This window comes from Chiloscyllium punctatum, chromosome 25, assembly GCF_047496795.1.
Source record: "Chiloscyllium punctatum isolate Juve2018m chromosome 25, sChiPun1.3, whole genome shotgun sequence".
NCBI lineage: Eukaryota > Metazoa > Chordata > Chondrichthyes > Orectolobiformes > Hemiscylliidae > Chiloscyllium > Chiloscyllium punctatum.
The window spans coordinates 71,866,690-71,880,493 of NC_092763.1; the positions used below are offsets into that span (position 1 = coordinate 71,866,690).

The 13,804-nt window shown below is 40.7% G+C and overlaps 1 protein-coding gene across 3 annotated transcripts in view; it reads left to right on the top strand.

The window, feature by feature from the left end:
* Positions 1–13,804, top strand: part of mtm1 (myotubularin 1) — a 160,470-nt gene that overhangs the window by 45,857 nt on the left and 100,809 nt on the right. For 2 of the 3 annotated variants that reach the window (XM_072595538.1, XM_072595539.1), the window contains exons 3-5: positions 5,778–5,831; positions 7,269–7,323; positions 7,562–7,656. In XM_072595538.1, the coding sequence (XP_072451639.1) occupies positions 5,778–5,831; positions 7,269–7,323; positions 7,562–7,656 (204 nt within the window). The remainder of the gene's footprint in view (positions 1–5,777; positions 5,832–7,268; positions 7,324–7,561; positions 7,657–13,804) is intronic. The other variant, XM_072595541.1, reaches the window with a different exon arrangement.

The window sequence follows — 13,804 nt, forward strand, 5'->3', positions numbered from 1 at the left end:
CTCCTTGTCTGTCATTCCTACCATCCCAGAAATCAGTCTGATAGACCTTGGTTGCATTCCCTTTATAGCAAGAACATGCTTCCTCAGAAAAGGAGACCAAAACTCCACGCACTCTTCAGGATGTGGTCTCACTGAGGCCCTGTACAATTGCAACAAGACACCTGAACTAACCCTGTCACTATCAAACGCAATAGACCATCTGCCACCTTTACTGCCTGCTGCACCTGCATGCTTACCTTCAGTGACCAGTGCATGAGATCTTGTATATTTCCCCATCTCAATTTATAGCTGTTCATATAATATGCCTTCCTGTTTTGCTACCAAAATGAATAATGTCACGTTTATCAACATTATGGCTCAAAGGTAGAAGACACAAGGTTGTGGTGGAGGATTGTTTTTCAGACTGGAGACCTGTGATCAGTGGAGTGCCACAAGAATCAATGCTGGGTCCTCAACTTTTTGTCATTTACATAAATGATTTGGATGCGAGCATAAGAGGTAGAGTTAGTAAGTTTGCAAATGACACGAAAATTGGAGTTGTAGTGGACAGCGAAGAGGTTACCTCAGATTACAACAGGATCTGGACCAGATGGGCCAATGGGCTGAGAACTGGCAGATGGAGCTTAATTCCGATAAATGCGACTTGCTGCATTTTGGGAAAGCAAATCTTAGCAGGACTTATACACTTAATGGTAAGGTCCTAGGGAGTGCTGCTGAACAAAGAGACCTTGGAGTGCAGGTTCATAGCTCCTTGACAGTGGAGTCGCAGGTAGATAGGATAGTGAAGAAGGTGTTTGATATGCTTTCCTTTATTGGTCAGAGTATTGAGTACAGGAGTTGAGAGGTCATGTTGCAGCTGTACAAGGACATTGAAAGGGTTCAGAAAAGATTTACAAGCATGTTGCCAGGGTTGGAGGATTTGAGCTATAGGCAGAGGTCATGTTGCAGCTGTATAGGACATTGATTAGGCCACTGTTGAAATATTGCATGCAATTTTGGTCTCCTTCCTATCGGAAAGCAGTTGTGAAACTTGAAAGGGTTCAGAAAAGATATACAAGGATGTTGCCAGGGTTGGAGGATTTGAGCTATAGGGAGAGGCTGAACAGGTTGGGGCTGTTTTCCTTGGAGCATCAGAGGCTGAGGGGTGACCTTATAGAGGTTTCAAAATTATGAGGGGCATGGATAGGATGAATAGACAAAGTCTTTTCCCTGTGGTGGGGGAGTCCAGAACTAGAGGGTATAGGTTGAGGGTGAAAGGGGAAAGATATAAAAGAGACCTAAGGGGCAACTTTTTCACGCAGAGGGTGGTACGTGTATGGAATGAGCTGCAAGAGGGTGTGGTGGAGGCTGGTACAATTGCAACATTGAAGAGGCATTTGGATGGGTATATGAATAGGAAAGGTTTGGAGGGATATGGACTGGGTGCTGGCAGGTGGGACTAGATCGGGTTGGGGTATCTGGTCGGTGTGGACAGGTTGGACCGAAGGGTCTGTTTACATGCTGTACATCTCTATGACTATTATATTTGCATTTAACCATTTACTCAACTTGTCCAAATCACACAGAGCATTTCTGCATCCTCCTCATAGTTCATCCTCTTTTCTCCTCTTGTCTCCCCACTGCCCTGCAAAAACTTTCTGCCATCTGCAAATTTAGGGATATTACATTTGGATCTCATCTAAACCATTAATACATAATTTGCATAGCTGGGGTCCTGGCACTGAATGCTGAGGTACCGCACAAATCACTGTCTGCCATTCGGAAAAAGACCTGTGTATTCTTACTCTTTTGTTGCCTGTCTACCAACCAGTTTTCTTTCCATCTCAATTGATTATCCCCTGGTTCCATGTACATTAATTATACTCCTTAATCTCTTATGCAGAGCTTTCAAAGTTGAAAGCTTTCTGAATGTCCAAATAAATTGCATCTTCTGTATACCCCTTATCAACTCAACTCAGTACATCCTCGAAGAATTCCAGTAGATTTGTCAAGCATGATTTTCTTTTCTTAAATCCATACCAGCCCTGTCTGGTCTTACCTCTCTACTTTTAAATCTTTAATTACTGACTGTAGCATTTTCCCCACTTCTTTTATGAGATAGATGTCACAGGTTTAGAAGGTGTTACCAAAGGAGCCTTCGTGAATTGCTGCAATGCTGCTTGTATGTGATGTATGGCGCTGTCCAACTGTGCATCAGTGGACAGAGTGAATGTTTAAGGTGCTGGATGGCTGCTTTGTCGTGGATAATGTCAAAACTACTTCAATGTTGTTGGAGTGGTAATCATCCAGACAAGGGGAGAGCATTCCATCTGACTTGTATCTTTTTGTACGGCTGTTAGACATTGGGCAGTTAGATGAATCACTGCAGAATCTGTAGCCTCTGACCTGCAGTTGTTGGCACAGAATTTATATGTCTGGTCCAGATCAACTTCTGGTCAACTGTAATCACCAGAATATTGATCGTGGGAGATTCAGTGACGGTGATGCTATTGAGTAGAAACATAGAAAATATGAGCAGGAATAGGCCATTCACTCCACTGAGTGTGTTCTGCCATTTAAACAGCTGATGGCTGATCATCTTCTCCCTCTGCCATTTTTCTCCATTATCTCCACATCCCTGATGTTACTAATATTGAGAGATGTGTTGATTTCTTTCTTGAACTCACTCAATGGCTAAGCTTCCACATCACTCCGTGGTAAAGAACTTCAAAGATTCTCACCCTTTTAGAGTGAAGGAATTCCTCTTCATCTCAGTCTTAAATTACTTACCCCTTAATTTGAGACTCTGTTTTTGGTTCTAGACATAATATTCTGGAAAACTTTCCACCCACATCTACTGATGGCCTGTAAGAATTCTGAGAGTTTCAATGAGATCACCTTTCATTCTTCAAAACTCGAGGGAATCCAGGCCCAGTTTCTTCAGTTTCTGTCCTCATGAGTCAGCCCTATCATCTGAGGGATTGGGCAATGAACATCTGTTGTACATCCTCGAGGACAAGAATCTCCCTCCTCAGATAAGGAGACTAAAATTACATATAATACTCCAGGTGTGGTCTCACCATGGCTCTGTACAATTATAGCAAGCTATCTTTGTTCCTGTCCTTAAATGGCCTTGCAATAAAGGCCAACTATTTGCCTTCCAAATAACTTGCTGCATGTGCATGCTAACTTTCAGTGACTCATTAGCAAGGATCCCTTTGGACATTAGTCCTTGCCACTCTATCATTAGAGATGGCTGTTACCTAGCAATGTGTAGAGCAAATTTTACTTGCCATTTATCAGTCTAAGCCTGGATATACTCCATGTTTTACTGCATATGGACACACAGTTTCAGTATCCTCTGCAAGAAGGATTCACGAAGGAAATCTAGACAAGTCATCTGTGTGGGCAAACTCATGACAGATGTAGTTTCATGTGGCTAAATATGAAGTTCTACACTTTGGGTTGTTTTTAAATAAAAGAAAGGCAGAGTCTTATTTAGATAGTGATATCTTGTGAAATGTGGTTATGCAGGGGGATCTTGGTGTCCCTTGTATACCAGACAATGAAAGTAAGCAAGCAGATGTTCAGACATTTTGGAAGGCACATGGTAAATTGGCCTTCATTGAAAGAGGATGTGGTTTTAGAAGTAGGGCTGACTTACTCCAGTTATATAGGGTCTTGGTAAGACTGCACCTGGAGTATTGTGTACAGTTTTGATCTCCTCAACCTAAGGAAGGATATACTTGCCATGGGACGAGTGGGGAAAATTCCATAGGCTGACAACGAAGATGGCAGAGCCATCATATGAGGCAAGATTGTTTTGACTGGACCTGTATTCACTAGACGAAGAATAAATGATTTGGATGTGAGCATGAGAGATACGGTTAGTAAGTTTACAGATGACACCAAAATTGGAGGTGTCGTGGACAGCGAAGAAGGTTGACTCAGATTACAAGAGGATCTTGATCAGATGGGCCAATGGGCTGAGAAGGGCAGATGGAGTTTAATTCAGATCAGTGTGAGGTGCTGCATTTTGGGAAAGTAAATGTTAGCAGGACTTGTACACTTAATGGTAAGGTCCTAGGGAGTGTTGCTGAACAAAGAGACCTTGGAGTGGAGGTTCATAGCTCCTTGAGAGTGGAGACATGGGTAGATAGGATAGTGAAGATGGCCTTTGGTATGCTTTCCTTTATCAGAGTATTGAGTACAGGAGTTGGGAGGTCATGTTGCGGCTGTACATGTCATTGGTGAGGCCACTGTTGGAATATCATGTGCATTTCTGGTCTCCTTCCTATCGGAAAGATGTTGTGAAACTTGAAAGGGTTCAGAAAAGGTTTACAAGGATGTTGCCAGGGTTGGAGAATTTGAGCTACAGGGAGTGGCTGAACAGGCTGGGGCTGTTTTTCCTGGAGCGTCGGAGACTGAGGGGTGACCTTTTTTGGAGGTTTACAAAATTTGAGGGGCATGGATAGGATGAATAGGTAAAGTCTTTTTGCTGGGGTGGGGGAGTCCAGAACTAGAGGGCATAGGTTTAGGGTGAGAGGGGAAAGATATAAGAGACCTAAGGGGCAACGTTTTCACGTAGTGGGTGGTACGTATATGGAATGAGCTGCCAAAGGGAGTGTTGGAGGCTGGTACAATTGCAACATTTAAGAGGCATTTGGATGGGTATATGAATAGGAAGGTTTGGAGGGATTTGGGCCAGGTGCTGGTAGGTGGGGCTAGATTGGGTTGAGATATCTGGTCGGCATGGACAGGTTGGACCAAAGGGTCTGTTTCCATGCTGTACATCTCTCTGACTCTAAGAGGGGGATCTGATTGAAGCAAATGAAATTCTGATGCAGGGAGGATGCTCCCTCTTGGGTGGGGAATCTAGAACTAGGCTGGCCAGTCTCAGGATATGGAGTGGACCATTTACGCTTGAGATGAGGAAACATTTCTTCACCCAGGATAGTCACTTTGTGGAATTTGCTACCTCTGAAGGCTGTAGAGGCTGGGTCACTTGAGTTTATTTAATAAAGAGATTGATAAACGTATAGACATTTTAAAGGCATCAAGGAGAATGAAAGAAAATTGGGAATGTATCATTGAGAGGGAATTAACCATGATCAGATTGAATGGTGGAGCAAGGGCCAAATGGCCTACTCCTGCTCCTATTTTCTTAACTTCTTTAAACACTGCATTACATTACTCTGCAGTGGTTCCAACATTATTTTTGCAGCAAGTGCTTTTTCCCTCTGGTTTTAATTATCGACTGTAGAATGCATGAATAAAGTGATTAACGATATAAAGTGTGGTTTTTTTTTCCTCTTGGTAGAATCCTCATTTTGGTTAATGCAAATCACAAGGTGCCACATTTTGTCCATCGTTTCAGTTGAGTCCGTTCAGCTGGGGTAGGAAGTTAGATGTACAATTAATTTCAGTGGTCTGTGCTCAAGAAACAAGCTTAAAAGTAACGAAAAGAAATAATAGTTTTGGGCAGTACTGCTTGCTGTTGCAAGGTGCATGTGAGTTGCTAAGCGAGAACTTGATTTAACTTAGCTTTGTTGCCCTATGACTTTGAGCCTGTTAAAATTGTTAGCTTGGAGCCCATGAGTGGATTACCTTTTTGTGGAGGCTAGGTTACAACAGTCAACGTGGACTTCATCAGAACATTTAAAAGCAATGTGTTGGTAATTTGACAAAGCTAGTTAACATAAATGCATTTAAACAGCATCAGTCAAGGTAATTTTCATATTTTTTGGTTAAGAAACAGCTATAGAGAAAAAAAAATGACCCCAATTTGTGATTACCAGGGAAAGGGAATGGCACCTGGGACAGAGCTCAGGACTTCGCTTTTACAAGCCCAGGTGAGTTAACTTTCCAGCTGGGGTTTCCTCCACTCTTTGCTTCTCCCACCTTCCTCTCTCCCCTTTCCCTCTGCCACAGTCTTATCCCTTTTGCTCTTTTCTCTCTTGCCCTTCTCACACTGCCACCACCCCACCCCCCCATGAACCTCGAGAAATAATGCACGAGGTTTTGCACTCCGAAAAATATTATCTCCAGTTGCATTACCCCACCAGGAAACATTTCACATTGAAATGAAAGTGGCTGAGATTTTTTAAAGCCTTTTCGTAAAAGGTTATTAATAAATGAAGTGAAAGAAAAATGAATGAAAGTGACTGTCATTTGACTATCAAATCTCCTCCACCACCACCACCACCACCACCACCACCACGCACTCTCCAACCTCTCCCTCAACCAGTTAACTTGCACTTCATATTTTTTTCTTGAACTATGATCCTTCCATGTAAAATTATCTAATCATTAATTATAGAAACCCTATGAATGAGCTGTAAAGTTGTCTACCAATCCTGTGCAAAATGCCAAATCATGCGATATGTAACCTGCTTGTAGTTTGGGTACCCTAGCATAAACACACATCCGATGAATAGTCATTTAGCTAAACTGCAGGATGATCTGGTGAATGTACACTAGAATGAATTGCCACAGAGGAGGAGAGAGAAGGCTGGATGTTTGAACTAAGTTCCAAATAGACTGCAAGAAGGTAAACTTGTAATTGGTCTTGTAAATAAATCCATGAGTTAATACAGGAGCTGAGAGGTATGGCATTGTTCTTAATCTGCAAAACATGAGTTTGGAAATAAGAATGATATATGGGGAATACTCAGCAGCTCAGGCAGCATCTTTAGAGAAAGAAAGTGAGTTCATGTTTCAGGTCCCTGACCTTCAGGCTAGTCTGAAAGTTAGGTGCCAGTAACAAGAAATGGTAAGATAAGATTGATACACCTTTTGGGATGCCATAAAACAGAGGATTTAAAAAGCAGTAAATAAAAGACTAGTGATGATGAAGTCTGTTTCCTGACAGTTGGATCAATTTTGTATCCGTAATTGAACTTTCCTGGAAACATGAAGTGCGTGTTGATTTATTTTAACCTGTATGATTTAATAACATTGTTAAATCATTTTATTGAAGAGGCTGAGGGAGCTTTGTGGAGGTTTCTCATGATAAACAGTAGCTAAGAAGTTGTTTTTATGTCTATTGTAATGGGATTTTGGGAAAAGTAAATAGTAAAATTTAACTCCATTCAAACTGTGGTTCTGTAAATAAAAAAAAACTTGAATTGAATTTGAGAATTTGTAAAGTACTAGGATTTGTCTGTATGATTTGTTTGTTGTGAAGAATAACCAGAACTCATTGTATAGTACTCACTGCAGCATAAGAATATTTGATGAGCAAAATCAAATGCATTTGCAAGGTTAATAGGACATTTCCTTCTTTTCAGGTACAGCTGACCGATGAAATACCATTGTTAGCAGGAGAGGATATGAAAAGTAAAGGTAGGAATGCATTGACAGTAATTCAGCCTGTAAATCTGTTTCCTACCTAATTAAACTTTGTTTCATTATTTTGAGATTAAATAGTAAACTTTTTTAGGAATTTTCCTCATTAATTACTGCATTTGTAATTTTTATGTGTTTGTCATTGATAAATCATCTTTGTGCAAATTCAAGCATTTTTAAAAAAAATTGTTGCTAACATCTATCAGCCAATGACTCTTTAATTCCTACTTCATAGAAAAGGATGTGATCTACATTTGTCACTTTAATGGACCTAAGAAAGGAGTGGTGTACATTACAAACTACAGGCTTTACTTTAAAAGTGTTGAAATGGTAAGTTCTGATTTTGTTTAATTATTGAAATTCTTTCACTTTTGTATTTCGCTGTGGTGTGTTACTGTAAATCCATGTCTTCATGCTCAAGTGTTATTACATGGAGATAGGCAACCAAAGCAAATCACCTTTTCTACTTCTGTGTTTGCAATACTGTAAAAGTAAAAACTTCAAAGACCCTCAAAATTGACCCCAGTGGTTCCTCAGCAGACTTTTTGAATAACCATTCCCAAACTCTGTGAGCAATCACTTCTTGACGTCAGTTTATAGCTTAAATAAAAGACTTAGTAATTTATACACAGTACAGTAACATAAAGCAAAGCAAAACTAAATAACAAAATAATCTAATTGTTGACTATGTTTAAGCCCAGTGACCTTTGCTTTTGAGCCCTGTTGGTGCACAAAACAGACAGACAATGATAAACAAAAGAAAATAACACAACTGGCGGATTACTGAAGTGGTTTTTGCAGTGCATTGTTCTGTAGGCATGGATAGTTTCTTGGTTGATATTCTGAAGGTGCTGATCAGGGCCATCTTGTTAGCTCACTCACAGTAGGTCAGTACCATGTAGGAGTATTATGAGCAGAGCCGGGCACTGTACCATACGAAGAATACATTGTCCTTGGAGGGAGTACAACATAGGTTTACAAGAATGATATCTGGATTTCAAAAGTTAAGTTATGAGGAGAGATTATACAAAGTAAGTCTTTTTTTCTCCTAGAATTTAGAAGGTTAGGGGGTGCTATGATCAAAATCTTCAAGATATTAACAGGAGAAGATACGGTAGATGAAGGTAAACTATTTCCACTGGTTGGCGATTATAGAACTAGGGAGCATAGTCTAACAATCAGGGCTAGGCTGTTCTGGAGCTAACTTGGGAACCACTTCTACATAAAAAGAGTGATAGATGGAACTTTCTTCCACAACTGGCAGTGAATGCTAAATCACTTGTTAATTTTATATTTGAGATAGGAACACTTTTGTAAAACAAAGGAATTAAAGTGATATGGGCCAAAGGCAGGTAGTTGGAGTTATAGAGTGATAGAATCATACAGCATGGAAACCAACTCTTTGGTCCAACCAGTCCTAGCCAACTATAATCCCAAACTAAACTAGTCCCACCTGCCTGCTCTTGGCCCAAATCGGTTTAAACATTTCCTATTCATGCACTTATCCAAATGTCGTTTAAACATTAATTGTACATCCACCACTTCCTCGAAGTTAATTCCACACATGGACAACTCTCTGTATAAATAAAAATGTCCTTCGTCTTTTAGTTTTTTTAACCACCTTGTCCACATGTGACGCAAACTTCAAGGAATTATGTACCTGCACCCCCTAGGTCCCTCTGTTCTTCAACACTACCCAAGACTCTACCATTAAGTGCATAAGCCCTACCCTTGTTTGTTGTATTGGGAAATGCAATATCTTGCATTTATCCAGACTGAACTCCATCTGCTACTTTTTAGTCCATTTGATCAAGACCCCTTTGTAACCTTAGAAAGCCTTCTTTCACTGTCTGCAATGCCACCATATTTGGTCTCATTTGCAAACTTATCATCCATGCCTTCTGAATTCTCATCCAAATCATTTATACAAATGACAAACAAAAGAGGACCCAGAGCCAATCCCAGTGGAACACAGGTGGTGATAGGCCTCCAGTCTGAAAATCAACACTTCACCATTATTCTGTCTCCTCCTGTTAAGCCAACTACGTATCAAATTGGCAAGCTCATCCCAAATCCCATGTGACGTAATGTCACTAATCAGTCCACCATGCGGAATCCTGTCGAAGGCTTTACTAAAGTCCAAGTGAACAACGTCTGCTGCTCTGCCCTCCTCAATCTTTTCAGTAACTTCCTCAAAAATCTCAATCCAGTTTGTGAGACATTATTTTCCCCTCTCGCAACTATGCTGACTTCCAAATTCAATTTTGCCTCTCTAAATATCCATACATGCTATCTTTTATGATCACATTCAACAATGTCCCCAGAACCAAAGTCAGGTTCACAGGTTTATAATTCCCCGGTTTCTCCTTGCAACTTTTCTTAAGGAACAAAGTTAGGCACCTCACCTGTAGTTACAGATGATACAAATATTGATCAAGATTCAACCTGCAGTTAACTTTCAGGTCTGGCCTTACAAGCAAACCACAGTTTGTTTGATTTGTTTTTTAACGTAAGCTGTTGCCCATTGTCCAAATGTCATTTTCAGTTCTCCGTTCACAGCTCCAAACAGTAAGTGATAAAAATTAAAAAATCAATGAATGTTCCAGCACAAGTTAAAGGTCTGTAATCTGTTACTTGTGTCTCTATTCCCACTAACATTCTTAATATCACCATTTCCCTAAATCTTGTATGAAAATCTGTCTCTTTGGCTAGCTTCAAGAAGTTCCGGCTAGCGCTTAATGCCGGCAAGTTCTCCCATCAGCAACTCAAGCCTTTATAAAGGCTAACTTTAATTAATTTAAGATTTGAATGCTGCGCACAGAAATGAAGAGGCTATTTCTTGTCTACCCAACCACCACCAGTTCTCAGTTTTATGGCTTTATAACCCAGGCACCCTCTCTTAGCATGCAAACTCAAAATTATTTTTTTTGTGCAGTGTACATGTGAACAGTTTCTAATTGGTAACCAGATCTACTTAGAGGGGAGATTTCTGGCAAAGAGTACCTTGTTATGTAAAGACTGCAACTTAGATGCTATCACATTCAATCAGTTATTTATCATAGATATGCAGAAATGCCATTTCTTTTCCCTGATGCCAAGCCCAGTGACATTTTAGGAGAGATGGCTAGAAACATATCCAGGTGGGAGAGCTTTAGGGAGGAGAGGAATGTGGAATAGTTTGAGGATGGAATTCAAGTGTGGAGCAAAGATTATTGGATACATGAGAACACATGGTAGGGTGAAAGATAAACGGCATTTGAAAGTATTTTAAATTTCAGTGCCAATAAGTGGTACCTGATTATTGCCCTTGTCTTCTACTTACTACTGTTCTTTATAACCTTGGTAGTAGTCAGAAATGTTGGCTCCACCCTTCAATTTAGATGCAGATTTAGACAAAAATAACAAATTTGTCAGTCACCCTTTCAGGTTTTATCTCGCCCATTTTTCCCTCCTTTTGGTACTCCTCCCCTTCTGAATATGCTGAAGTAAACTTCATATAAGCATTGGCATAAAACCACAGGATTGCTAAAGTGGCCATTGCTGAAAATGTGTTGCTGGAAAAGCGCAGCAGGTCAGGCAGCATCCAAGGAACAGGAGAATCGATGTTTCGCGCATCAGCCCTTCTTCAGGAAAATGGCCGTTGTCCATATCTGGGTTCAGCTAGTGTGTGTCAGTGGGCAATTTCATGGGGAAAAGTTGCAATTAAGACTGCCTCCATCATTATCTGTAAATGTGGACACTCACAAATGTCACTGTCCCAGCAGGATTCACTTACGAGCAATTAAGAGGAAGGACACTGACTTAAAATGAAAAATTGTAGCAAAACACCCTAAAGGCCTTGCATTTCTGAAGCAAGTGACCACAATGTCTGTTCATGCTTGCAACAGAAGGAAACTAGTCTCAACTTTATTTTTCTTCTGCTTCTCTGATGCTGAACACTTGGCTACTTAGACTATTTTTCAATAGTGTCAGACATCCTGTCTGATTCAAAAACTAGTTTTCCGTTCTGGGCTTGAGTGCAAGGACTGTTTTTCAACTTAAATTCAGCAATTTTGTATTGCCTTGTGTGTTACTTGAGTTGCAGGTTTTGATCATATCTCATTTTTTGGAGGCATGCATTGGTACATTCAATTCCATATTTAGACAAGCGTGTATTTTTTGATGATCATGTGTAGTCTGCAAAAGTCAGGTAGTGAAATATTTGATGCCTTTTCCAAGGAAACCCACTGTGGCATATGGCAGCAAGTTTATGCAATCTGATTTTCTGAGAGCTTTGTATATGCTTAACATGTTAGATATTTGAATCAAATGTTGGTTTCTGGTTCCAAGATTGATGTGTGACTATTCAGTGAATACTTGGATGGTAAAACGTCAAGTGCTAATATGTTGCTCTTACAATGTCAGTACAAGCATCGGATACTGATGCTCCTGGTTTCGTGTTATATAGACTTTTATGGAAAGTTTGTAGCTGACATGGGGCTTCAGAATCTCTAGCATGTGGGATTGCATCTGTTGTGCCTTTTAACTGACATATGATTGATATAAGCTGATAACTGGTGCTTTGGTAAGTTTGGCAGTGCGTTGGTAAACCATCATTGTACATGCTGACGTGGCAGCACTGACACACTGTCAGGGTGGCATGGAATTATTCATCTTGATTCTCTCCGATACACTAATGCAAATCTCATAGATGCCTCTAACTATTAATCCATCAGTGATCCTGAAGTCACACCTTAATTCCATACATTTTACCCTTGTCTTTATCCCTAAATCAAGCCCTCACTACTGTTGTAGCAGTTTTTCAGTTGTTGGTTGGGGTGGGGGAGGAGTACAGTGAAGGATGGTAGGGGTTGTAAGTGAGCCGCAGACATGTATGTAGTATTATTTACTGTTATATTAAATACAGGTCCTGCTCCAGTATTAACGTTCTACTCATCAACTTGACAGTTGAACAATGTGTATCAATCAGTGTGATTGTGCAATAATGGTAATATCACGAGTTATGCAATCCAAAGGCTCGAGGTGATGTGCTGGAGAAATGGATTCACATCCTATCACAACATTCATAATGGATATTGATTGTAGGTAACTCGGTCTGAATAATGCCATTGAAAGTAAAAGGATGATGGTTAGATTCGGTCTTTTTGGCATGATTGTTACCTGGCACCTCTGTGGTGTGAATGTTGCTGTCCATTTACCAGCCCAAACCTGAATGGTCTTGCTGCACTTCAACATGGACTGCTTCAGTCATAGAGAGGTACAGCATTGAAGCAGACCCTTTGGTCCAACTTGTCCATGTCGACCAGATATCCCAACCCAATCTAGATCCACCTGCCAGCACCCGGCCCATATCCCTCTAAACCCATCCAAATGCCTTTTAAATGTTGCAATTGTACTAGCCTCCACCACATCCTCTGCAGCTCATTCCATGCACGTACCACCCTCTATGTGAAAAAGTTGCCCCTTAGGTCTCTTTTATATCTTTCCCCTCTCATTCTAAACCTAGGCCCTCTAGTTCTGGACTCACCCACCCCAGGGAAAAGATTTTGTCTATTTACCCTATCATGCCCTTCAATTTTGTAAACCTCTATAAGGTCACCCCTCAGCCTCCGACACTCCAGGGAAAACAGCCTTAGCCTATTCAACCTCTGCCTACAGCTCAAATCCTTCAACCCTGGCAACATCCTTGTAAATCTTTTCTGAACTCTTTCAAGTTTCACAACATCCTTCCGATAGGAAGGACACCAGAATTGCACACAATATTCCAACAATGGCCTAACCAATGTCCTGTTCGGCTGCAACATGACCTCCCAGCTCTTGTACTCAATACTCTGACCAATAAAAGAAAGCATACCAAATGTCACCTTAACTATCCTATCGACTCCACTTTCAAGGAGTTATGAACCTGCTCCCGAAGCTATCTTTGTTCAGCAGCATTCCCTAGGACCTTACCATTTAGTGTATAAGTCCTGCTAACATTTTGCTTTCGCAAAATGTAGCATCCTTCATTGATCTAATTTAATCTTCATCTGCCACTTCTCAGCCTATTGGCCCATCTGTTTGAGATCCTGTTGTAATCTGAGGTAATCTTCTTTGCTATCCACTACACCTCTAATTTTGGTGTCATCTGCAAACTTAGTAACTATTCCTCTTATGCTCACATCCAAATCATTTATATAAATGATGAAAAATAGTGTACCCACCACTGATCCTTGTAACACTCCACTGGTCACAGGCCTCCAGTCTGAAAAACAGCTCTCCACCACCACCCTCTGTCTTCTACCTTTGAGCCAGTTCTGTATCCAAATGGCTACTTCTCCCTGTATTCCATGAGATCTAACCTTGCTAATCAGTCTCCCATGGGGAGCCTTGCCTTCAATGGAATGCCTTACTGAAGTCCATATAGATCACAGCTACTGCTCTGCCCGCATCAATCCTCTTTGGTGTCTGAGGTGTCATGAATAATGCTGAACATAGC